We start from the raw sequence: 27,955 nt of genomic DNA, 5'->3' as shown, positions 1-27,955 counted from the left end.
AATGTGATGCCCTACAGGTTGGATTGGGCACTGACCCATTCTTGTTCTATTATGCCAACATGGCATTAGATCGTGAACTTCATTAAGAACTAAGCTGGCAGAGAAGTGACATGACCATTGAGGACTTATAACAAAATCCAGTTATGCAGAATGACAACCACATACTTGGCTGCTTAGTCAAAAACCACACCACCTTGTTTAAGCTGCTGGAAAAACGCAGTATAGCTGTTTTTACTCAGCAATGAAGAGAAACAGCTTGTGTTGTTGATCGAGTGATCAGATATTGTGAAGGTGGGATACTGAGAAGCAAACATCCGTGTGCACACAGCAATGGGAAGTTTGTTTGTATGTATGTGTATGTTATTAAAAAGGGCACATTTCCCCATTATTTTCCAGCAGTAGACAGAGGGTCTAAAGCAACCTCATCTTAGATAAGTCCCCAGTAATAATAGCTGCTTAGGTTTTCATGTAGTAAATCAGGGCTGCCTTACAGACTTGCTATTTCGTTTGTAAGTTACCAATTTAGCTGTTAAATCTGCAGTTTACTTTTCTGGTGTGGGCAGTGTTGAGTGCTGAAATAACATTAAAATTATATTCAAAGTCAGGTCCTGTTGCTTGAGAATCCCACTGTGGAAGGATGCTATCATTTTCATCACAAGAATGCGAAGACGCAGATGTTTTGTTGGGATTAACTAGCCAGTTTTGTCCTTGAAGGTTTCCCTCCAGCATAAACTTTTATTTGTTCTCGTTTTTCAGCTTTTGAACACAAAACCAATATACTTGGATCACATGTGAAAGAAAGCTCCATTTGTCCTAAACATTTCTGTCTTTCTTATCTTTTAACTCCACTTTATTATTAAAGATTTGAAGAATAAAATATACATGAAACAGGGCAGGTGGTATGTTCTTGGAGCTTACATGTGGATGGGGGGAGGAGAGAGGAAGTTTTCATCTTAGAACATTCTGTACAAGGAACAAAATATCACAAAAAAGGAGCAAAACTTGATGTATGTAGAACAAAGAATCAGAATGGACCAGTTCAAAAATATTCCTTGTAAAACCAGTTTTGCCCTCATGTCACGTTAGTAAGCTTAACCTTCTAGTGAACTCCATGAACAACATATTTAATTCAAGAGGAGAAGAAAATGTTAAATTCTTCCACTGCCAGGTTCCGCTGCTTTAAAAATAAAGCTCTCCAAAGCAAAAGTGACAACAAATATTACATGGGCTGGTTGAGGTAAGAAACACGGGAAAAAGTGTGAATATCAGTGATCAGTTGAAATAGGTAGCTATGAAAACAGCGTCACACACGTAGTTTACTGATCACCACAGCAAAGCAGGCTAACCCAATTCAATTTTTATAGCGAAAGGGTGATATCCGACTAACTCGACTAGTTCATGGATAAAGTTGTTTGCTGTATAACATGTGAGGAGATCAATGGTCCATTAAAATAGTTCAAAACATTACAAAAGAAAGAAGATCTGACACACAAAGCAGAGGAAATTATAATACTTGATGGAGCCTTACATCTTGAAACCTACTTGTTCCAGACAACTGGCTTCAGATCAGTTGATGCATTTGGAGCCATTTCTTCCTCTTTTGCTCTTTCTGGGAGTAGCATACCCATCCAATGATGTTTTAATGTACCCAAAGTTTTGGAATACAGAGCAAATTAAAAGGCAACTACCCGTTTTTCATCTTGCAGGTATTAGACCTGCTGTGTTTGAAATGGGGGTGGTGGTGGGGAGCATTGTGGTGAAGAGGAGAGATCAGAACTTCCATAGAAAGAAATATATTACATAAACATCACATTTTAAAGAAAAGAAAGTGTCAACTCCAAGGAGGACAGGTTGGTAGGATACTGCTTCTTTAATACTCGATTCTGCTCCAGTAGAACATGGTACAAAGAAGGACCCAAGTCTGCAAGGGAAAAAGAAAACAACAACTCAGGAAGGACCACACCTTATGCCATTGCAACAGCTTACTTACGCAGCTTGCCCAGATTTCCCACCCTAAAACTCTACCAGCCAGAGGGACAGCCTGAAGTCAGTCTGCACAAACAACATAATTATGTGGAATGGAAGTAACTCTGGGCTGCATCTACTATATTTGACCCTGAGGCCCAGTTTCTGTGGGATGTTTGACCACAATGGAGAAATACAGATGAAAACCAATGCACTGGAATTAAAAAGAAGGAGACCTATATGCTGAAAAGCAGCAGCAACAAGAGGTTTTCATAGGAGGCCCACCAAGACTCCTGGGCTATTTATTTTTTACAATTCTGTTTAATCTTCTAATAATGTTAACATTTTAGTCCTGTTTCCATCCAAAGCAGAAAAACTATCTGTCCCTTGCTGCAGCATAGCTACAATCTATTTTCAGAACATTCAAGACATTTCCCATTGGATAAGACAAAAAGGAGGGAACAAAAGTTTGGAAGTGGAGTGGAAATCAGGTTGAGGTGCTTTCCCACTGACCCATTCCTTTTAGAGCTGGGGGGGGGGGGGAGAAGATATTGTGCCAGAAGGGTACTTCTTTCTTGATGCCTTCTACCACACAGACACCCTGGCCCAATTCCTGCTAGATTCCTATCCTACAATATTTGAGAGACAGACAGACAGACACTATTCCAGTTGCCTGAAGCTATTAATTAATTTGCGGGTCCATATTCCTGCTCAGCCCTGATCTCTCCACCCCCAATCCCACATTGGTCATTTCACGATTTTATTTCTCTGTGCTTATCATTTAGGGTGGGGTGGGGAACCTGTGGTCCTTGCACCAAACGTGGCCCACCAAGGGGTTCATCAGACCACACCCATCTGACCATTTATGTGATGTCAGGTGACTGACAAGTGGGCACCCATGATCTGATAGGATCTAATAAAGATCTGACCAAAAAAGGTTCTTCATCCCTGATTTAGGTGATTTGTATACCCCATGGGTGGTGCAAATATTTGTTAAGCTATAGTTTAATCTTATGAGAACTATCTTAACCACCCTTAGGGCTCACAAACTCCCACTTCCCCCTTTGTTATGGCTGCATTGATGGATCCTAAAGCTTCCACTTCTATTGTAGATCAACCAAGTCTTGCCATGTCATCTGAATAAAACAAACGGGGGTTAAACTAGGGTTTGCTTAAAAAAAAACAAACCCCCAACTTCAAACCATTATTGTTAACAAAACATAGTTGAGCTAAACTACAGTTTAGGGTTTGAGTGAACAGCTACTCAAAATTGGTAGCAGAAACTTCCAGTCTCTTCCTTTCAGCTGTGCTGGATGCAAAGAGAAGAAGGGGGAGCACAAAACCCAAAGTTTGCAGTGGCTCCTCCATGTTTTTGTATTACGTGAGGACCAATCTGTGCTGTCCACATGCCTGTGATTAGGCAATAACCTGTCTCCCGGGTTTATTCATAGTCATTTTACTGTCTCCCTAGAGGTCATTTCACATTTACACTGCTGCTGGTTACACCAGTTTAGGCAGTATGTAAACATAGGTTGGTATTGCAAGTGTCCTGCAAGGATAGTCCAAACAAACTGGGTATTCGAAACAAGTTTTCCCGGATGCAAAAGGCTTATTTGACCTTAGCTGGCTCAAAAAGCTTAGTACTGATCAACCCATAGGCATGGTTCCAAAATAGGAAGAAATTTTTAAGAGTTCTTCCAGCAACGTTTTTTCAGGTAATCAAGCCATATTATTTATCTATAATTCGTTGATAACCAAGTGACATTGGCTATACAGCACTAGTGTACAGAATAATATGAAGGAAGAGACAGGTCTCTGCTTCAAGTAGCTTACAATCAAGTTCTAAAATGGCAGGAGGGTGGAAGGGCAGCAAGAGTAACAAGGGATGAACTAGTTTCAAATGGGAATGAGTAATAAGGAGTTAACATGCCTCCTCTTAGCTGTTGTGTCTGTGCAGGGATCTACTGTACTTTGTGGTGTGTGTTTGTGGTGTGTGTTTGTGTCATTCAAGGTAAAAATCCTGCCAACTGATTTCTACCAATAGAGAAAACTAGGAGCTATAATTCTAGAACCACTGTGTATCATCATCTTCATAAACTGCTACACTGAACATATTGCAAAAGTCATCAGGTTCTGACACCATCAGAAGTCAGTATTACTTCAAATATGTCATTCATGGCAGTTAAAGCTTTCTTAGGAAAATGAAGTGAATGTATGATTGAAAACTTGGAAGCAAAGGCAAAAGCTCAATTAGCAAAAAAAAACCCCAACAACTTAATTTTTGTCATTTCAATAAAGAAAACTGTGGATTTTAATAAGTCCAAATGTCCAGGAACTTTATTCTTAGAAGCCAGTGGGTGGGGGAGAGGAAGATGATGGTGATGGTGATTTGTGCGTCCTTCACCCCAAGGTCCCAGGGCAGGTTAAAACAATTAAGACACCATGTTTTTAAAATTGAAAACTCGGGCATAGCACCTGAATATGTACCATTCTGAACTGAGAGAGTCTCCAACAGATACAGAACCAGTTTCATGCTTTTGCTAAATAAGAGGTATCTTACCCAACATGCAAGACATTACAATTAAATACTCACAGTCCAGCACAGAATGGCAAAACCAAACCAAGCAACACCCCAAGCATGTCTGTCCATTGGGCCAGAGATGATTGGATAGCAGCCCTAAGTAATAAGAACAAACCAACAAGAGAATCAGTTTCAGGCAACCAAGGCATCATTCCAGACATCACAGGCTTTAGCTTAGAGTTGGTGAGCTTGTCTAGAAACTCTACAGCCCCAGGTTAGCTCACTGTTTCCAGTATTAAGCCTTGGAATGAGGACTGCAGCAGTTAACCTGAAGTCCAAACATGCTTTCAGGGCCCACTTTGTAAAACATGAAAACAAACTTATTAGCACTCACACATAGCTTTGCTGCTATGTCTCCCAGCTTCTGTACACACTGCACATGAGAGTGCATCAGCCACAAATAACAACAACAACAACAATTTATTACTTATAACCCGCCCATCTGGCTGGGTTTCCCCCTGGACAAAGAATTGACCTGCACCTCCATGGACAGCTGTGAGTCCAAAATGACACCCAGGCTGCGCACCTGCTCCTTCAGGAGCACAGTTGCCCCATTGCGGACCAGGGAGTCTCCCACATCCGCCTGCCCCCTGTCCCCCCAAAAAACGTAGTTCTGTCTTGTCAGAATTCAACCTCAATCCATTAGCTGCCATCCATCCTCCAACTGCCTCCAGGCAGTCACATAGAACCTTCACTGCCTGGTTCCAATTTAAAAGAGAGGTAGAGCTGGGTATCATCTGCATCCTATTCCCCTGCCCCTGTGCTTTCTATTACCCCACCCCAAATAGAGAGCAGGAAGAAATCATCTTCTTTTTTATTTTATTTTTTGCAGCTGCAGGGCTTCAGCCTTTTATAACACTTTTGGTTTTCAACACTTCACCAACATTCTGGGAAGTAAATAATTGAGATAAGCATTTCAATCACCCCAAAAAGTAAGACAAAGAAGGCATTCTTACGTCTTTATGGTAATAGCCATCCATCCCCAGTTTGCAGGCATCCACGTTGATTGACTTTCCTAGAAGATCCATTACGCAGCACTGGCGTGGCCAAGGAAAATCTGCATCTTGGTTCCTTTTTCTGAATACAGAGCTATATGTTTGCCAGTCTGATGGGCCAACCACACCGCAGCACTTATTCTGGGTTTAAGAAGGAGAGAGAAAGTTGCTCATTAGGGTTAAGGCAATTAAGCACCTCGTGCGACATTCAAAAACTAGAGAGAACTTTGCTGAGAAGGAAAGGAATGTAAAATAATGTAGGATAGGCTGATATTCAGTTAGGGACCCCATGCTCTACAAATAGTGAAACTACTAGAATATTACTGGAATCTTCAGCTGTGGTCTCCTGCCCTCCCAAGTGAGGCCTGCCTGGCTCCAACACAGACATACCTCTGAGCAGCAGCTTAAGACTTTCTCCTTCCCTTTGGGTATTTCATGGAATTTCATCCAGCTGATACAAAGCTTTATGTTAGTGCTGCACTAGGCTGCTGAAAAGTCCCAGAACATTCCCCTTACCCAGGTGGAAGCTGGTGTTTTATGTTTCATATATTAGGTTGTTGAAATTTTCCTTCCCACCTCCACCATGGTTGTTGTTTTTAACGATTTTAAAACGTGATTGTAACTGAGCAATCCAGCCCCCCATGGCACGGGGTAGGGTGGTGGGTGGAGCTGATGTTTACAGACATGTCCCTCTAATCAGCTTTCCCAGCTACCCTGGCTACCAAGAGTGTGGGCAAGACTTCTGCTGGTGGAATTCCTTGAAATGGGGTGTTTCAGAGGCAGGAACTGGGAAGGGCTGAGCCACACTGAGATCCTGACTTGGTTACAGTGACATTGAGTAAAAGCTTTTGACCATATGGCTGCACCAGCTCTAAATTGATGTAGTGAGCCTTAACTTTCTTACCTGGCAACAGTGCCACCTTCATAAAGCCCTGGCATGAAGGTGGGGGTGGATTGCAGCCTTTGTCACCTAAAGACTGTCCTATGTTATGTGACTTATCAATATATTATTATATTTTATTTATATAAATTATAAGAACATAGTGTATGTACCAAATCAATGGGCTATGTTTATTACAGCTTGCTCTGACTAGTAAATCCTGTAAATTCACCTGTAGATATCAAATATTTTTTAATATTTCTAGGCCACCTTTCCAGGGCACAGATGCCATCCTAAGATGGCTTACCTAAAACATAACGGAATCACATAGTTGCAAACAAAAGGCGCCTAACCATACATTGCATTCAAAAGCCTTCAGGTCTTGGATGAATCCTTTTCATAATTCTATTTGGCTGAGTGGGATTCGCATGGAAGGCATGCTTAAAATAAAACTGGCCTATATTATCCCCAATCTGGATCAGGATAATTAAACCTGGATCAAGATAATTTCATTCATGTGTGGAAAGATGGTGCATCGTTCCAGGAGAAGTAGAGAGAGCAGTAAAATATCTCAAGGAGTTTTAAACAGAGGTGTCTACTCTAAGCCATTTATAGACCAGTTCAAATCCAATACATGTATTATTATTATTATTATTATTATTATTATTATTATTATTTAATTATTGACTTTATATACCACCCTATACCTGGAGGGTATACTTGCAATAACATCCACCTGAGTTCAGCTGGGTTAATCATCCCAGGATTACAGTTTTAGCCAAGTGTAGCTACTACTGTGCTAAACAAAGTTATTTTTTGTTTTATACAACATGTTCATTGGCCCAGATTCATCTAAGTTGTTGGGCTAGCAGAAGCCAGCTTAATGTTTCCTGCTGGCACAATGGGACTTTGCTTCCCACAACTGCTTGGGAGGGTCAAGAGAACCCCAATAGCAGCGTGCAATGGAAGGAGAGGGGAGATTGTTCTGTCTGGTAAGCAGAAATTACTGTGATGGTGGAAGAATCACCTTAGCATGACTCTGAGTTCCACCCATTATTTTTATATCTGAAGAAAATCTGAATGTGTATCAGTACAGCTGGGCTGACATACAGAAGTTGGGTAATATTAGTTTAAGAAGTGTTGAAAGGTGGTGCTTCTAATACTGGGCAGTAGCAAGATGTGGAAAGTCATTGTTAATACACTGACCACTCTCCAAAACATAACCCTTCGCCTTCCCCAAAGGAAGTGTGCACAGCAACATAAAAGAATAAACAAATACACTTTAGAATCCAACAGAAGCCTTAGAAGGGATTTAGCAGCATTTCATTATTAATATTCATACAAAACGTAGGAACCGTCCAGCAAAAACTTGTTTGCTCACAGGACAGAGGAAAGATGTACCTACAGAAGCATCAGACTAGAGAGTCTGACAACATTTAGAGCTGTATTCTTAAGGCTGGAGCAAAGATTTACAAAAATGCACCCCTCATCATTACCTGCAACATGAGCCGATCCCATGTCCTGGTGATACCTTCACTCTTCCATTTGTCGTCATTGTTGATGGGGTCTGGATTCTGGTATTTCTCCAGCATTTGCTTCAAGAAGAGATTGGGTGTGAGCTGCATGACAATGAGAGAGGGGTGTATGAATGTCAGCCAGATTTCTTTTGGGAGAAAGAAAGACTCTCAATAGGACAGAAGCCTCCATCCCAGTAATAACCAACGGAGGCTACATTCCTGGTGGAACGCCCTCCCATCAGATGTCAAAGGAATAAACAACTATCTGGCGTTTAGAAGACATCTGAAGGCAGCCCTGTTTGGGGAAGTTTTTTAATGACTAATGTTTTAATGTATTTTTAATATCCTGTTGGAAGCTGCCTATCATCATCATCATCCAGACATGGTATTTATTGTGTTTGTTTTACTAAGTACAATGGTACCACTTCTTGTCCCAATTTCTAACATTTCTTTCACACTGCAGAACCTGTATACCACACCATGTCACATTAAATCTTATTCACACCAGTAGGTTACTACAGTGTGAAAGGAACATTAGAAATTGGGATTGCCACCTCCTTTCAGCAGCTGTTGAGGGGAGGGAATGGTCCTGTAAGGCCTTGGCTGAATCCAGTCAAGAGCTCTTTGCAAAATTCCCCTCATTTTCCAGGTTTCCAGGCTTGCAATTTTTTTTTTTAAAGAGGAAGAAGGAGAAGGAGAAGGAGAAGAAGGAGGAAACAACAGGGGAATGAGAACAAAACTTGCACTATCTTCCACTTGATTTCCAGAATGGCTTTTACGTGGTATGAAAGCTCAAATATAATGTGGGAATTAATAGGGAAATGGAATAAACTGCTGTGTAAATGCAGAGATACCCTTGACCAGACTTTGACAGAGGATTACATCATGAGGAAAGTTCAAGGAAATAAATAGTGAACAGTTTGCCATTCATTGCTGCCTAAACATTTGTTAGGAAATGGCCAAAATACTAAAATTAAATATCTCCAAATTACTTGATAATCTAATAATTTATATAATCTAATAAAACCTAATAATACTTTTGAGGCCACAGGTGTGGGCAGGAAGCTCTCTTTTCCATTAAAAATACTTGCAAGTCTCCCACATATTGATTGACTGATAATATTTCTATGCTGCTTTTCACTCAAATGAATCCCAAAGTGGCTTACAAACAAACAATAATATGACAGAACATAATAAAATATCATAAACATAGAATAAATCGTAGAGAAAGAATAACAAATCGTCAGTCATATATCTTCTTAGCCATCGTGTTCATTCTGCTTAGAGCCTCATTCTTGTAGAGCCATATGCAACCCAGGCCCAAGCCGTTTAAATTTTATTAATTTATTGCTAAACCAACCAAGATTTGGGGTCAGTGTACAAAAAGACATAAATAAATAAAATCCATCCACACCAAATACTTTTGTACATAACGCCTTCTTACAAACTGTAAATGGAGAGGAAACACAACCATTAAAACAAGCACCCCCAAACTTGGCCCTCCAGATGTTTTGGGACTACAATTCCCATCATCCTTGACCACTGGTCCTGTTAGCTAGGGATGATGGGAGTTGTAGTCCCAAAACATCTAGAGGGCTGGGTTTGGGGATGCCTGATTTAAAATGTCTGGGCAGATCAAAATGCCTTGTCCTCATGCCAAAAAGATTGTAATGCTGATGCCAGTTCAACCTCTTTGCGCAAGTCCTTCCAAAGTTGGGTCTCCACTACAGAAAACGGCCTCCCCTTCCAACATTCATGATGTACTTTTGCTAAGGAAAGCACCATCAGAAGGGCCTCCGCCAAATATTTTATCCTTTTCACCTCAAGGATGAAATTGGGAAGATCTGAGAGAATGAGAAACCAATAGCGCAGAGTACTTACAAAGTCTCGGTGCACAGCTGCTGTGATGCTGGAGGCAACTTCAAAGGCAAAGACTATCATCAGCAGGATGATATACTGAAAAAAAGCCCAAAACACAACACCATGTCAACAAAGGATGCTATGTACATTTAGCGGTCAGGTTTAGATCCTTGAGATGAAAAGGAACACGTGATTATTGGAGTAGGTTGCTAAGCTTCTACTTTTCCCTTCTGAAAAGGTAGATTAAGAGCAGCCTGCCAGACCAGGCCAAAGACCTATGTAGTCCAGCATCCTTTTATCACAACAGCCAACCAAATGACTACAGGAACCCCCAAAGCAGAACTGGAGCAAAAGAACACCACCCATATCCCAGCATAATCCCCCCTGGCATTCAGTGGCATACAGCCTCCAAGAGTGGAGGCGCACATTATTTATTTACTTAAACAATTTATATACTGCTTAGCTACAAGTGCTTCCAAGCAGTGTACAGAAAATACACTAGAGGAAAGGTAAAAATTTAAATACCTGCTAGAATAATTTTTTTTAAAAAATATATATGCCTTCAACAGGTGTTGGGAGGGACCCTGTTTGAGCTCAGCTGGAAGTAAGTTTCATAAAATTGGGCACCCCAATTCTGAGCACAAGATTCCTGGTGCAAATGAGCCATGCCTCCAAGTTATAGGAGACCACCTACAGTGACTCCCACAAAGACCTCAGTGATCCTATAGCAGAAAGTTGTAGATCTTGATTCTATACTGCAAGGTAATTTCCACCTCATGCCCACTCTATCTTCAATAGGAAGATCTGTTTTGGGTATTAAAACAACAACAACAACAACACAGTTCCTCCTAAACAAGGATGAATTCGTGGATTATAATAGCTACATCATCCCTTTAAAAAGAGATGTTTCCTTACACAAGTGGCCTTCAACTTGGGGTCCCCAGATATTGTCTGATGACAACTTCCATCATCATAAGTCAATTTAGCCATGGGCATGGATGACAGGTGTTGCAGGTAGACAGTATCTGGGGGCCAAGGCTGAAGAAAACTGCTTTACACTACACTAAGATTTCAGTCATAGTGAACTGCAAGCTTTTTCCTCTCAGACTAGAAACTCATGGATACAATTCCTATGGTGACATCCTTTTTTCTATTCTTTTTTGCAGTTGTGCTTTGTGGAATGATAATGCAAAGTATCTACTCAGAATAATATGTCTCTCACTTTTTCTGCCGTATCTTTCACAATGATTGACAGCAAACTATGCACACATATCTATAATTGAATAAGTTTCTACTTCTTCTGTGCTAGAACTGCAACAGAATGGAAGACAAAACATTAAGTTTCATTTGTGCACAATGTCCCTGACACTCATGATTATTCCATTTTCTGAGACTCTGCACACATAGTAATGACTAAGTTGCCAAGGAAATACTCTCTCCAACACCCTTTTTACCGTTTAGGAAATTCCTTTGTGTGCAGAAAGTCAGAAATATACTGACCAACCTCTTAGAGAATGCTGAATACTCTTGGTGACTATTCAACTTACCACCAATAGCATTGTCCTATTTGACTTCACAACACCAACAATACCAAGGACTGCCATACAAAAGAAAGAGAAGCCAGTGAAGATCCCAATCCAGGCAGCACCATAGATGTCGTCATTGTCGGTAGCTTCCAGCAATGGATAAAGTGTTGGCTGATCTGACACGAAGAATATACACTCTGCCATGAGTGCAAGGCCACAACACTGAGAAGACACAACCAAACAGACATGTGACTGTCAACCCAAGGGTGTTTGCTTGACCTGAGGACAAAAACCTGAGCCCATATTGAACACACAATTCAAAAGTTTGGCTCACTCACCTACTACTAAGGGCATCCCACATCGTCCAATGCTCGTACAAGTTTGTGATTGCAAGAACCACACATTGCTATCTACACTTCTGCCACATGACCTGTCACAGCTAATTCTCCATCTTCAGATTTATTTGCAAAGAAGCTAGGCAATAGTTAACACGGCAATAGTTTTATTGCATTGTCCATTGCTTGTGTTTGAGTTAAATGCTGCTTGATGCCTCTTGTACCAGCAATGCCCCCCCACCACCTGACATATACCAGATTTTGCTGACCTCTATTCTACACAAACACCTTGCTATTCTTTTCCTTTTACTTCTTTGAAGAATGAAATAGGAGAGGTGCCTTCAAGGTTTTTTCGACAACCCTTCTTGCCTTGCCAACAAAAATATATTTATGCATTAAATATATATATATATAAACAAGGTTGCTTTTTTTAAAAAAAAACACCACAACACACAAAATTGCATTTACAATCCTCAGAGGAGGGAATACAGTGGTACTTCAAATGTGACAAGACTATTGGGGATCAAAAATGTGGATCTATACTTTCATCTGTCTTTGCAGCCGTAATCGTGATACCTTCTACTACACAAATGCATATGTATTGATGGGATAATTTCAAGAGACATACATATCACTGGAAAAGTGCTTCCCTCTAGAAGTACATTTAATTAATCTATGAGGGACTGCATCCATGAAGTAGCCAACCCCCATACTATACATTTCAAGTCCACTTACCCCCATGACGACATTCCCCATGATGAGCAAGCCTTGGAAACATCGTGCACCAGTATCACCTTTTGCCATTTTCAGTTTGCTGTGCAACCTAGAAGCAAATTACAGATTTATCAGCACTGTAGATTCTCCCAAAAGCTTTCTGCCTGCCCTCCCACCTCTGCCCTTGAAAGCAAGAACAAGCACGCACAAACTACTATGATATATTGAGAAAGAAGCCTCGAAAATTACATCAGAACAAACTATCCACATAACTTTTTATTTGGTGTACCTGTAAGCAGGTTTGTACATTCTTTCAATACCTACCCATGGAAAATGGAAAGTTTCATCACAGATATATATGATGTATGCATACATTTGTGGAATTTAAAAGGTAACTCAGAGATCATTTGAGAACTGATAAAAAAGTAGAAGACAGAGCAAACAGAGGCCATATCTTTTATTGGACCAAAGGCTGTTCAAAGTTATCTAGAAGGGCAAGCAGAGGAAACGGAGCACACATGAATCTGATCGCAGTGTAAACCAGGGATGGGAAATGAGAGGGCTTCCATATTATTAAAAACCATTGGACATGCTGGTTGGGACTGATGGGAATTGGAGCCCAAGAACACCTGGAGAACCATAGCTTCCCCATCCCTGGTATAAACCATACCTAGGAAAAGAAAGTTTCATGAATCCCACAGGTGTCCTCAATTATCCAAATGGCCAGGCACAGAAGGAAGAGAATAGACAAAATGCATCTGGCTATACCTGAAGCTGCAGTCACCAAGGTGCCCTTTGAGGAGAACTGTTCAGTGGGGTCAGGGGCCGATCAACTAGGAAACTAATGAAGTTTAAGCTTCTGGGCCTAATCCCAGATGGCCCCCAGAAGCGACTTTAGTCCACATTGCTTAAAAATGTTGGGTCTAGTACAACCAATTTGAGCTGCACAACTCAAATTGATTGTTTTTGTGTGTGTGTATTCCCAAAGTTTGAGAGTAAGCAGCACAGATGTTGTAAATGTGTAGTGATCTATAAATGCAGGTTCAGACTGATTATATTTCTTGCAATACCACATTTGGAAGATTACACACACACAAATACACAGGATACACAAATACACAAAATGTTGCAGTGTGGAATAGCCTTGTTCAGTGTTCTAGTCAGTGGGCCATGCCCTCCATTGGGACACTCCATTCCATTGCCCTTTCCATCTGGTTTGCCATCTCCTCCACCCTGGTCGGCATTCTGTAGCCACCAAACAAGCCCATGTGTGTGGCTTTAGGCTTGTTTCCTAAATATCTTTTTTGTACTTCTTCAAAACTTGGAGTTTCCCCAAGCCTGCCGGTACTCCACAACTGCCCTGAGACCCCTGGGTATAGGGAGGTATATAAAGTCAATAAATAAATAATAAATAATAAATGGTGGAATTTTGACTAAATAAGCGTTGGTACTCATACCCAAACATCAGAAACAAGAGGACCGATGCAGCCCTGCTTGAATTTACAGTCACCTTCTAAAAAATAAAAATAAAATACAATGCTTGTACATCCTCCCACTTCTGTGAAGTCTAAAGCTGCATCATGCGTGAAGTGTTTTCATAAACTTGTCACACCCGTTTCCAGTCTAGGAGGCGCCTTCTACCTTGGGCTATGGGTTCTGCTGCATAGCTGAAAATGTCATTGCCCATTTCACGCAGATTGCCTGCAGCGAGTCTGACCCAACCTTCCCAGGGAGAAAGTCACACCCATGTGAGACACTAAAACTATGCCTCAGCATCCGTGACAAAAGAGGCACGGGAAGATAATGTGAAGAGCCAGTTGTAGCTGGAACATGAGAGACCAGGAGAGTCACATTCCAGTTGCATTTTTGAAAGTTCTGAGATCTCGACTGGACACCCCAGGAATGCTTAACGGAATTCAAATACCCTCAACACAAAACTCTGAGATGCTACAGACAGGGGCAAGACAAGCTCCTCCTTCATGTTCCGGACAGCTGGATCTCACATTCCTTCGTGTATATGGTTTGAACATCTGCAGTGGCGAACCTGGCACACTCGTGTCACAGTTCCCTTTCAGATCAGGGTAATAAGTCATGTTGTGAGCCTGCAGGATACAGCAGTCTGCCTGCCTTAGAAGTTCACCCTTCCATGCATGGAGGGTTTGTGAGGTTGGTCACAGTGATGCAGCAAGCACAACACACCCTTGTACAAAGGGAAATGCATGGGTTTAAACATCTGAATAGGGCTTACGTCCTTCATCTATGGACAGGAATGATGTGTCATCATGCTAGTCACCTTTTTCATGGACGGAATCTCTGCACCTTTAATAACTGAACCACAGGCTGAAATCAATAGCTGAAGCCATTCCAGTACACACAATTATGGGGGGCCTGTCAAATTTCTGCTAATCTTGTTGGCTATAGATCCTCTTTTCCATTAAATCAAATCAACGGCCCTAATGCCACTTCTGACAACTCTCACTGTGGTCTCAATCACCCGGTCTACTAAAATAGTAGGGATACTGTGAATGAAGTATGTAGCAGGGTATATCTAAGAGGCTCAGTGGTCCAGTAGGCCAGCTGGAGACCCAAGTTTGGGAAACCCTGCAGTAGGGTTAATGCCAACGGAGACACTGAATAACAAGATGGGGAGTGCAAGAAAAGTGGTATTGGTGTAAGAGCATCCAAGCCAGTCTTTGACAAGGTGTAGAAGACATTTGGGGAAGGCTGTTTCATCACTACCAATTCAGTTCTCACTTTTAATGAAGAAGAGTAGGAATGCCCTAAAAAGGTTGCTGCACAGGTAGGGAAGGGAAAATCTGTCCATTTCCATTTCTCTTGGTTTCTCAAGTTTCCAGTCTTGAGTTCAGTTCTCCACATTTCCACATCACTTTGTAATCTTTTTATTAAAAAAAGGTTATCATGAAAGTTCACCAGCATTTTAATACAATTTCCCCCCAATTGTCACATTTTTACATAACTGTGTCTAATGCACATCTTTGCACTAATATGATGTTTTGTGTACAATTTTCACTATTGCAAACTTATTTATGCATGTATTACTCGACTATATGCATTTCTATACACAATATTTGGCTATAAAACTCCATTGCACAATTTGCAGATGTGCAGATTTTGAAAGAAGGCTCTGTTTGGGTTCACAGATTGTTTTGGAAAGTTTGGATTTGGTAGATTTGCCTTTAAATGAGAAGTGAATTGCATTTGTCCCCATTTCTCTACCTATAGGTAGAGTATTACCTTACACCTACCCCCCACCCCCAAACAGAGAAAATTCATCACATGAAAAGAGGGTAGAAGAGGACTGAGATTTGCACAAATTTTTCACATGCTATTTTACAGGTGTGAATTTAGAAATAATTGCTATGATTTGAATATTCCAATTATATTCAGAGTTTTCTGACCACATTAACTATTTTCTGGCCACGAGGCGGTCAGAAGCTTTGATTCCATTTAGGATGAAGAGCAGCTTGATGTATTGTCCAAGCCCAGATAAACTGGTTAATCTTAACCATGATTAGTGAAAACAAGCCAACTTGAAACCACAATTCAGAAGCTAGCTTGTTTTCACAAACCATAGTTAAGATTAACCATAGTTCAAAGTTATTTCAACACAGCAATGGTTTAAAGTTAAAAGTTAATTCAACATCGTGGTGAATCTAAAGCAGAAGTGGAAGTTTCCAGTATCCTCACTATGATACTAGAGGAAGAGAGCGTAGGGAAGAGAGACAAACCTGAGGCTCTTTCTTGAAATGCTAAACCATGCTTTACCATTATGTATGAATGCTTTCATTACATGGTGGCTAACATGGGTTTCACTCCAAATCCACAAATGTATAGACAGACAAAAGGCCTACTGAATAACACAGTTACTGCCAAGTAGTAGTAATACATGGGATTGTAATCTTTAATTTTAAAATGTTTAACTTCCTACTCTTCCCTAAGCAAGTGAAATCTGCACTGCCTCCACTGCCCTTAAAATTATTGAGATCAGATAATAATTTCCTTCGTGCCACAGAGGCCGGAATGCCCCTGCTTAGACCAGTTCCTCAGCCAGTTGAACAGGCTTCTTTATCTTTCTCTCAGAACTAATATCATGTTAGTTTATGCATTTATTGTCCACACACACACACACACACACACGAAGCTTGCTTTCAGAACCAGAGTTCTGATTTGCTCTCAGCTATTTGCCCAGGTCTAGTGCAGATAATGAAATGAAGCCATGCACGTATTAAGGAAGCAGCTGGTATGAAATAAAAAGTACACAGCACCCATGGGACCAAATGTACCTGTCATATGAAAGGTCACATCCCCTTGAAAATCCACAAAGCACGAAAGACAGCTCTCTCTCTCTGCTCAGTAGCTCTTTGGATTGATCAGTCTCTCTTACATGCCTCCATGGCATGTTGGAGATAAGCAGTGTCCAGTGCACAGCGGAATGATGAAAAGTACGTGCCAACATGCTCTATATTACTTTATTTACACTTCAAAGCTGGTAATTTACAGGAAAACATCTTCCCTCTGCCGGAGCAGAGAAAGGCATCCTCTCTCCTCTAAAGCACGGAGAGAATCACACACTGAACTGCAAAGAACAGTGAAAAACAGGAAACCAGTGTACGTCACATCCAGTCTCCTTTCCCGTGAGAAAACCCAACAGCACTTGACTGCGGAATGTAAACATTGTCTTGTGACAAGCACTTCGCTGCTCAGTGAAGGAAGCAGAAACCAACATCCTCCCCCTTTCTGTGAACATCACTGGGCAGCGTGTTCGTACAATATCAGTACAAACCCAACTTCTGCACATAGGTACAGTGTTGATCCCTTGATACAATCTTGGACAATACATCAGCAGGAATTTCATTACCTGGCATATAGGACACCGTTACGAGTCCCTTTTGAATACGTTCCCTAGCATGTTGCAACTTCAATTGCAAGTGCTTTGTGCTTTGCTTACAACCTTCAGAATTCAGCAAAGCCAAACATGCTTTGTTGTCCTGGTAAACCTGGATTGGACATTTGACAGGAATTTTCATGTCTTTGCACAATTGTAACAACCATTCACAATCCTTAAGTGAATAAGACAGTGCATTCAGTTCAGCTTCACAAGTACTTAAGCTAACTGTTGTTTGCTTCTTGCATGACCAATCAAATAGACCCTGATTGTACTTATAGCAAACTCCAGACGTACTTTTCCTGTCTGTAGTGTCACTTCCAAAACTTGCATCTGCAAATATCTCAAGACCACCAGACTTCTGATTGTTAAATCTCAGTCTGTAATGCATAGTGCCTTTCAAATACCGCGCTATGCGTTTCAGAGCTTTCCAATCCTTAACAGTAGGATTGTTGACTTGTCTGCTTAGCAAATTACAGCTAACAGCAATGTCTGGTCTTGAACATCTGGCAATGAAGTTTAGCTTGCCTAGCACACTTCTGTACAGTGTAGTATCAGAAAATGCTTCTCCAGTGTCATCTACCTGATAACCTGTTGTCATCGGTGTGTCTACAGGGTTAGCATCCATCAGGTTTAGTTTGCTTAACACATCAGCAATTTTACGTGACTGGTGTACTAGAATGTTACCATCTTGATCTCTCTCTATTTCCAGAGATAGGTAGTTGTTTACCTCACCAAGATCTTTCATGTCAAAGTGCTCTTTCAATTGAGCTAGGGCGTTATTGTACATTGTGACATCTTCCCAAAAGAATAAAAGATCATCAACATAAAACAAACAATACAGTTTCTTTTGCCCCTCCTCTTTGACAAATACACATGGATCAGCTTTCCCTTGCTTAAAACCTAGAGAAAACAATACTTCAGTGAGTTTTGTGTGCCAACACCGTGCACTTTGTTTGAGACCATAAAGGGACTTCTTCAGAGCACAAACAAATCCCTGTTTTACCTGTACGCCATCAGGTGGAAGCATATAAAGTGATTCATCTAGAGATCCGTACAGAAAAGCTGTATTCACATCATGGTGACTAATGTGTAGATTCTCTTCTGCAGCTAGCTTGAGCATAAGCCTAATGCTCTCATACCTCACGGTGGGTGAGTAGGTCTCGTGATAGTCTTCACCTGGTACCTGTGCAAAACCTCTGGCTACCAATCTGGCTTTGTGTCTGACTATCTTGCCATTTTGATCTGTCTTCGCTTTGAAGACCCATTTGCTTCCAAGCAGTTTCATTCCTGGAACTACTGGAACAAGGTCCCATGTTTTGTTCCTTTCCAAGGAATCAAGCTCAGCCTTCATGGCATTTAACCATGGCTCAGCTTCCTTTGAATCCAAATCCTGGATTTCTTGGAAACTTGAAGGTTCAAACACCTTCTTGGAGCTTTTAACAGCTGTTACTGCTATCTTGGCAAACTCATCAGCAAATCTCTTTGGAGGTCTGCCTTTTGTGGCTCTCTGTGACCTGCGAATTAGCCTTAAGTCTTCAACACTCTCCTCTTCCTTCTTAGGAGAAAAGTGACCTATTGTGAACAATGGTTCCTCTAATTCTTGATCAGAGCTTTCAGAGGGTCGCATAGAGGCTTTCGCACTCTTGAAATCCTCTGAATCACCCGATTCAGTTTCAGACTCAGAATCAGAACCTTCATCAGTGGGTGTGGGTTGTTGCGGTTGCTTTTGACTATCCTCAGTTTCATCACTGTCATCAGGATAACATTGGAAAATTCCCACATTCTCCCCCCACTTGGCATTGTACTCAACACTTCTTGTGAGCTTAATTGCCTTAGAGTCAGTCATCATTATTCTGTAAGACCCTTTCTGATAACCTAGAAAGATACCATGCAATCCACGCTTGTCTAACTTGGAGTTTTGTGGTGAGTGAACCCACATGTCAGAACCAAAAATTTTCATGTGTTTGATGTATGGCTTCTTGCCAAACATCTTCTCATAGGGGGTACAACCAATCGCTGAAGATAACCTGCGATTATAACTGTAAGTGAAACATGAGAGAGCTTCGGCCCAATAACTCTCTGGAAGATTGGCATCATGCAGCAAGGTTTTTAACCCTTGAAGCAATGTCTGATTTGCTCGTTCCGCAAGTCCATTCTGCCATGGCGAGCGAGGACTAGACAAATCGTGTTGAATTCCTTTCTCAGTCAGAAAAGCTTCAAACTGCTGAGAAGTGAATTCTCCCCCGCGATCACTGAAAAGAGTCTTTACCTTCTTACCATGCACATTTTCCAACCAAGCACAGAATTCCTTGAACCTTGGAAAAGCCTCTGATTTCTGCTTGAGATTGTACACATAAATATACCTGGAAAATGCATCAATGAGAACCATGAAGTACCTGTTTCCACCCAAAGAGGGCGCTAGTGGTCCAACCAAATCAGCATGAACAACCTGGTATGGTTCTGTAGCTTGCCTACTAGACACCTTACCTTTCGCAGCCATTTTTACCTTGTTTGCTGCGCATGCCTTGCACTTCATGTGGTACCTGCAGGGTTTAATAGTCATACCTTCAACCAAGGCAGGCATTTTAGATACTGCCTCAAAATGCAAATGACCAAATTTTCGATGAAAATCATGAATACATTCTGCATGCAAACTTTTGTTAGAACCTGCAATGCAACAAGTGTCATCCTGCACAACATCATCAAAATACAAAACATACAAACGATCAACATATTCAGCATGCAATACATAATCATTTTTCTTTGTGATGATGCACCTTTTGTTCTTAAAGGAAACGTCAATTTTCCGCTCATTCAGCTGTCCAACGCTGAGCAGATTATGCTTGGCATCTGGCACATAAAGCACATCCTGTATCGATAAGTCCAAACTGTGAAGAACAACAGTTCCGTAGCCTTTACTGGGAATTGTGTGGTCATCCGCCTGGTGAATCGCACCTTCCTGCGGTGTAAAAGACACGAACAGTCGCTTATCATTGCACATGTGATGCGTTGCAGCCGAATCAACAACGAAGAAAGATCTAGATGTCTTCTGGACCTCTGCAACCTTTGGAGTGAAGCGTGAGACCATTGCCTTGTGCTGCGTTGTCCTGGACACCGGACCTTTGCCTTTGCCTCGGCCTTTTCCACGCGATGAGCTTTCGCTGCGCTGCTCTGTCTTGGCCCTGGGATATCTGCATTCCCTCTTCATATGGCCTAGACGTCCACACGTGTAGCATTTCACTGCCTTCAAAGCTTTGGCGCCATCTGGTGGTTCCACTGCACTATGGGATGACGACTGTGAAGTCTCCCCCTTGCCCATGCAGCTATCACCCTGGCGGTCTGCTCCATTCAGAATCATGGCAGTATCACAGGCTACTGTGAGTTGAGCATTTGGCTGATTGGCATCAAATGCCCCACTTGCCTCATCCAGCCTTCTGCAGCTAGCCATCATGACTTTGGCATTAGCCTTCTGCGTCATCTCTGCTGCTTTAAATCAGGCTGCTTCATACAAGCTGTGTCTGTGTACAGCTGCTTCAATCCAAAAGCAAATTCAAAAACAGCCTCTGCTTTGTGAACCTGTGCCTTTCTGCTTAACTGCTTTGCTTATCTGCAGCTGCTTCAAACCGCATTCCAAAGGCAAGTTCAAAAGTGAAAGTTCTCTCTGCTGTCTTAAATTCATGCTGCGACACTGCTGCAGCTGCTTTACTTTCGATTTCCCCCAGCATAGGAAAAATTTATCCTTCTAGCCTTTTGCCTGTGCCACGGCAAAACCGGCTATAAAAGTTCAAAGTCCAGCCATAAAGCCATTAATTAGAAGCTGGCAGGCTGCCCGGAGCTGTAGCACATACCTCATCAAATCATCTTGACGCGCAGAGATATCGTCCGATCCGGCCCTCTGCATTCCGATCCTTTGCCGGCACTCCAATTCTTTGCTCCTTTGTTCCTTTGCCAGGAGCCCGACTTCTGGAGTCCATTCTCAAAACACTGCGTTTTTCTGGGCCCATAACCAAATGTTGGAGATAAGCAGTGTCCAGTGCACAGCGGAATGATGAAAAGTACGTGCCAACATGCTCTATATTACTTTATTTACACTTCAAAGCTGGTAATTTACAGGAAAACATCTTCCCTCTGCCGGAGCAGAGAAAGGCATCCTCTCTCCTCTAAAGCACGGAGAGAATCACACACTGAACTGCAAAGAACAGTGAAAAACAGGAAACCAGTGTACGTCACATCCAGTCTCCTTTCCCGTGAGAAAACCCAACAGCACTTGACTGCGGAATGTAAACATTGTCTTGTGACAAGCACTTCGCTGCTCAGTGAAGGAAGCAGAAACCAACAGTTGACTGGCGCCAACAGAAATTACTCAAAATCACAAAGGAGTCCACTGGCCCAGGAAGGTTGACATCCCCTGCCACAGTCCAGATGTTTTGGATTACAATTCACATCATCATGGCTCATGGTCAGAGATGATGAGAGAGGTAAGTCTGTCTGAAAGATTTAGAGGGCATCAGGTCTGGGAAGACTGACCTATTTCATTTTTGTATATTCTAAGAGGGACAGTTAGGTTTATTGGGCATGTAGGTGTGTATAATGGGTGGAGACAGAGAATTCTATGGCATGATCTTGATGCACATTAAACCACATCTAGGGAAAAGCAGCATTAGGCGGCTTCCATACTGACAACTGCTCTGAATTGTTATGAGCAAGGTGGGAAATCGAACCCTCTTATGCTTGCCTGTGGATTCGTGGACTGCACAGTCTAAAATTCCTATGCAAACAAGTGGACCAGGTGGCAGCCTGGAGAATGGAGAAGTTTTTGATCCAGCAGTTTATAATTTTTAAAAAATAAATGGTGTCTGGTATGTGCGCCACTTGTGGAAGTTCACAGAGCTATACTTGCTCATATTGGACTAGCAGGTGAGAGATGCATTGCCAGCCAAATAAAAGGCAAGTCCTCATTACTCATGCCTCTCCCTTTCTCAGGTCACCCTGTGTCATTCTCCATTAACAGTTTAGAGACTGTAAGCTCCTATAGGAAGGGCTTTGTCTTTTGAGTGTCATGTCAGTCTAATTGCCATGTACAGCGATAGCACTAAAGGACAGTTCCAGGTTTATATTAGATCAGAAGAATGAATAGCTGCCATGGTATGTGTGGTCCAGACATCACTCCTTCAAGAGAGATTATTATACGGTATCTACAGGAGTCCAAGATATTCCATCTGTCTCTGGAGACAATGGAGGAGTGAGGCTTTGGGAGTAAAATAAAATTGCTTGAAGGTTACAGTGCGGCTGTAGAGACTAATATGGAAGAGACACGTTTTGTTGCATCTGGGGAAATTCTATGTGTTTTACACAAAGAGTTCATTCAAAAGAAATGTAGGTTTTTATTTTTATTTTTAAAGGCTTTTTTTCTACAGCCTTTCAGGTCCTGGAAATGCTTTTATATGCTCTTGTGCAAGTTTACTCAGAAGGAAGTCAAATACATTTAGTGGTGCTTTCTTCCCAGTATGTATGTATTGCTGCCTTAGAGATAATATTCAGCTATTGGTGTTCCTATACAGGTGTTTCATAGTCAGGGGCTGAATTTCACCTTTATCGATACTTTGCACTCTGTTTCAGATAGTCTGCCAAAGCTTTTGCCACAGGATTGTTGGTTCAAGAACAGTGCCTACTGAAGTTCTCCGTTTCACCTCACTGTTAACCAATTTTTAGGGCAGGACATTGGCACACCAGATAATACAATATGCCTACTGAGAGGAATTGAAGCATAAAAGAAAAGAAATAGAAAATTTCTCAAGATTGGCAAAGTGCTCTCCTACCCTGTGCACCCGCCCAAGACATGACGCATCCATGCCGTAACATGTCCTCAAGCCATTTCATGAGGACCACACCTCTGTTTCTTCAGTGAACCCTATTCAATTTTCTAACGATTTTTCATCTGATGGAATGCTTTGCCCCAAGGCTCCATGACAAATCTATATCTAGGGAAAGGAGAGACACTTCACTTTTAACTATGGCATCATTGATCAGTTTCATAGTCATATTTAGCATTTCCACGTCGATTTGAATTTGTCATTGTGGACCTTTTATTACAAAAGCAGGGGGGATGTGGTAGTGAGAAAGTCAATCATTCAGATTATATATGCATCTTAATGTCCAAATAGGCTTCAAAGTATGGTTCATCAATTGTATCAATGGCGTAGGTATTCACTAAGACCTTATACACCAGCAGGGCTTCCTACCGCCAGCCAAAACTCGCTGGAACTCAGTTCTGGCACCTCTCAGGTGGACGCCATTGCCATTCTAAGAGAACAAGGGTTCTTCAGTCTAAGAGTTCATGGTAAATTCCAGTACCTCTTTTTCTAGAAAAGTAGCACCAGCAATGGTTTTATTTATAAAAAGTATTTATATATTGCTACATCGTGAAACACCAGGGCAGTGTGCATCATTAAAACATTGTTGTTGTTGTTTAGTCATTTCGTCGTGTCCGACTCTTCATGACCCCATGGACCAGAGCACGCCAGGCACTCCTATCTTCCACTGCCTCCCGCAGTTTGGTCAAACTCATGCTACACTGTCCAACCATCTTGTCCTCTGTCGTCCCCTTCTCCTTGTGCCCTCAATCTTTCCCAACATCAGGGTCTTTTCCAGGGAGTCTTCTTTTCTCAAATTATTGGAGCCTCAGCTTCACGATCTGACCTTCCATTGAGCACTCAGGGCTGATTTCCTTAAGAATGGATAGGTTTGATCTTCTTGCAGTCCATGCGACTCTCAAGAGTCTTCTCCAGCACCATAATTCAAAAGCATCAATTCTTCAGCAATCAGCCTTCTTTATGGTCCAGCTCTCACTTCCATACATCACTACATACCATACTGTTAAAAGTAGTATCAAAATTATCAACAAAGTGACTGGCTCAACAGTATTGTAATGTTTTAAATAGCTGTAAAAAGGTTTTCAATAAATGCTAAAAGTGAGTATGGCTGCCGATTCCCTGCTGAAAGTGTGTTCCACAACATGCCTATCTTCTGGTCAAAGCCAGTCAGGTCTCTGTGGCATGGGGAATGACTAACAGCTCTCCTCCAGATGATCTCAGTGACTAAACTGGGAACTAAGGGTTCAAGCGGTCCTTAATGTATCCTGGACTCAAGTTGTTCATGACTTTGTATATCATCACAAGAGCCTTGAACGTGGCCCGCTAGCCAACCTGGCCCAGGACATTTTGCCGCTTCAGACAAAACACAAAATGCAACCCCACTATGAGTTTCTCCTCTGCTGTTCTCTCATCCCCAATGCTGATGGTGCTGGTGGAATAAAGGTAAGTCGAGGAGGAGTGGGTGGTGGCAAGTGGGCACAGACATGCAGCGGTAGTATACTCTTCAGAGGCTGGATCTGCCACCTGAGCAACTGCCTCAGCTTGCCTCATGGGCAGGCAGATTCTACCTGTTAGTACAGGGGCAATCAGTGCAGACATTTTAGCAGAGGTGTTGCCTGTGATCAGCTACCTGTCCACATCAGCGGTCTAGCCACTGCATTCAGCACCAACTGGAGCTTCCATATTGAACCCAAGGGCAGCACCACATACTGTACATTGCCATAATCCAGTCCTGAGGTTACCAGTGCATGGGCTAAAGTGGTCAAATGGTCGTGATCCAGAAATGGCTGTAGCTGGTATGCCCAATGAAGCTGGTGAAAGGCATTCCTAGCCACATAGGTCTCTTGCGCTTCCGATGACAAATACATATCCAAGAGTATCCCCAAGCTTTATTCCTGCCCCTTTAGAGGGAACACAACTCCATCCAGAACAGGCAACTGACCTGTCTTCTAGACACAGAAACCACCTACCCACAGAGCCTCCACCTTCCTAGGATTCAGACGCAGTTTACTGTCCTTCATCCAGTTAATCATGGCTTGCACAGCTTCAACTGATTTAGAGGTTACAGAGAAACAGAGCTGGCTGTCATCAGCACGCTGAGGTCCCCATGCTCCAAAACTCCCAACGATTTCATAAATATGTTAAATATTTACTGGAGACAAAGTTGTGTCCCATGGAGCACCACAGGACAAGTGCCACAGGGTGAGGAGCACTCCCCCAGTGTCTCTATCTGGACTCAACTGCACAGGTAGGCATGTGATACTGTGTCTCTGATAACTCATTTCATACAGCCCACCTAGGAGGAAACGGTGGTCAAAGACCTCTGATAGATCAACACAACTCCCCCTCTCCCTCTTTTGCTAAAGGTCATACATCAAGGCAACCAAGGCTGATTCAGTCCTGAAACCAGGCCAAAATCCAGATTGAAGTGGGTCCAGAAATCAGAGTTCTCCAGGAACACAGGCAGTTGCTGCGCCACCACTTTCTTCGCAAAAGAAGTATGACCAGGTGTGGGTGATTTTGTACATTTTGGGTTGTCTCGCTTTCTCATTTTTTCCACAGTTAAGCTCAGTTCTTCACATTTCCACAGCAGTTTGTAATTTTAAAAAGCCATCATGAATATTCACTGGCATTTCCATATGAACTTCTCCTAATATACATATTTGCATGCAGGTTTGTCTACTATATACATTTTTTTACAGAGCAATATCCCACAGCAGAATGAATTTTCATATACTATCTTCACCAGCATAGGTAAAGGTAATTTTTGTGCATGCTTATTGGCTGAAGAACTGTGTGCAGAATTCAGAGGATTTGGAAAGGATAGCTGTGTTTCTGTTCTCACTCCCCACTCCCACCCCCCGAAAGTGCAAATTAGGTAGGCTGGTGTTTAAATGAGAGTAGAATCAAGTCTCTACCTCAACCCTACTGGAGACTGGCTGGTAGTCATTGCACAATGTTGGATCCTGGTTGCACTTTTTAAAGAGTAGGTACAGGCACTCCACTGCCTCCTTGAGGGTGGCTAGCACCAAAAATGCAAAAATGCGTTCACAACATCTTGGAGCAACCTTGCCACCCTCCTCTGACCAGTTTCAATCAGCTAGGATGCTTGGGGTTTCAGAGGGCACTTGGCTGAATGCTTTCCTGTGGTTATCCTGTCCTCATCTACTGAAAATGATGCCCAAACACTGTGCCTGATGGTTTGGCAATTCTGTTTTGGGGAAGTGATTATACTACTTCTCCATTGTACTATAATTACATTTTATCTCTCTCTCTCTCTCTCTCTCTCTATATATATATACACACACACACACACCCAACACAGCAACACACAGACACACAAATACACTCCAAACAAGATTTTGAGGTGCTTCAAAGACCATCAACACTGCCTTGAAAAGGGTGGGGTTTGCTTGATTTTAAGAGAGCACATCTGAATATTTGCAACGTAATTGGAAGAGTTAACAACACTCCCTTAAATACAACCCTTTTAAGTAGGTGGAGTCATGGGGGTGGCATTCAGCTAAGTTTTGCACAGAGTAGACACACTGAAATGAAAGAACATGACTAAGTGAGATCCATTAATTTCAATGGTTCTACTCTTTGTAAAACACCCCCATGCTTTCGAACATCTTTTTTTTAAAAAAAACAACATAAAATTACAGCTATCCATCCACACAATGCTATTATATAAATAAGAACAGGCTTGCCAGACAAGCAGATTATATGGCAGAAATAACAGTGCTCAAACACATTTTAAAAAATAGGAATGAACCATCTGGGGTGGGATGTATGATCAGAGCAAAGCTGTGTCATAGCACAGTTTGCTAAGGTGCAATCTGATGCACACTTACTTGGAGCAAACCCCATAATATTCGGGGGGCTTCCAAAAAAAGATAATGAGTATCTGAAAAATTTACACTCTGGGTTTCCCCTTATGATTCAGCAACACAAATATCACAAGCAAAACACGAGGCTCATCTTGAGACAACACAAATTCACCATACAGGTCAGAAGATTGCAATGAACCTAATTAAACAGCTCAAAGCTTCTCAATGCACTGAAGACTCCTTCCTGAAAGCTGTTTTGTTGGCTGCCTCCTTCAAAATACTACAAGGGAAAAACTGAAACAATCCATACAAGAACTTTATGAAGAATCCACTAGGCAGAAAGCCAGCGTGTGTGTGTGTGTGTGTGTGTGTGTGTGTGTGTGTGTGTGTGTGTACCAATTTTTCATTAACTGAACTGAACCGGGAGAAATCATCCTTTTTTATCTTGTGCTTGTTCACAGAAAATGAAGGGACATGCAAATCCTTCACCTGTACTGCTTTCCTGCCTCTTAACAGTGCAATCCTAACCAACTCTACTCAGAAGTAAGTCCTATCAAATTCAGCAGTATTTTCTCCCAGGTAAGTGGTGTTATGATTGCAGCCTAACTTGGTATCAGCATTAAGCAGCGATACACAGAATGATATCATCATTATAGGAAACAGATGAAAAGTTCCAAACTCCCACCCTGTGCAAAAACTGCTCAAATCCCATGAAATTCGAACTAACCATGCAGAGAATTGCAACTTAGCATTTATCAGAAAACAGCAGCAAAGAGATGATGAATTGTTTTAATATAATAAGCAACAGGTCTGAACATCTATTGACTTAATAAATATTTTTAAAATAAAGGACCTTAGCATTCAAAGACATAAAAGGAATGTGATTCATAGAAACAGAAAACTCACCTTGCACCCTCCTTATTCCACTGCTGGATCCCCAAACACACCTACAGTACTGAGGAAAATCCCC

General features: G+C 41.8%; 1 protein-coding gene and 1 long non-coding RNA gene across 3 annotated transcripts in view; both read right to left on the bottom strand.

Annotated features, from left to right (window-relative positions):
- The window catches only part of LOC310844022, a 322,076-nt gene that overhangs the window by 96,358 nt on the left and 197,763 nt on the right, over positions 1 to 27,955 (bottom strand). The window lies entirely within an intron of this gene.
- UPK1B (uroplakin 1B) lies at positions 821 to 27,955 on the bottom strand. Of its 2 annotated transcripts, none has more exons than XM_083734864.1 (8): positions 27,892 to 27,955; positions 12,395 to 12,482; positions 11,346 to 11,546; positions 9,820 to 9,894; positions 7,918 to 8,040; positions 5,503 to 5,682; positions 4,559 to 4,642; positions 821 to 1,921 (listed from the first exon to the last, which is right to left on the bottom strand). In XM_083734864.1, the coding sequence occupies exons 2-8, from the start codon at positions 12,461 to 12,463 to the stop codon at positions 1,871 to 1,873; spliced, it is 783 nt and encodes a 260-aa protein (XP_083590990.1). In that variant the 5' UTR covers positions 12,464 to 12,482; positions 27,892 to 27,955; the 3' UTR covers positions 821 to 1,870. The 2 variants fall into 2 exon arrangements, with proteins under 2 accessions (XP_083590990.1, XP_083590991.1); XM_083734865.1 differs by lacking the exon at positions 27,892 to 27,955 and adding an exon at positions 16,678 to 16,719 and having other exon boundaries at positions 1,747 to 1,921.

This window comes from Podarcis gaigeae (assembly GCF_964106915.1).
Source record: "Podarcis gaigeae genome assembly, chromosome: 4".
NCBI lineage: Eukaryota > Metazoa > Chordata > Lepidosauria > Squamata > Lacertidae > Podarcis > Podarcis gaigeae.
The sequence above is the reverse complement of the archived record's forward strand: the minus strand, read 5'-3'. Positions and strand labels throughout refer to the sequence as shown.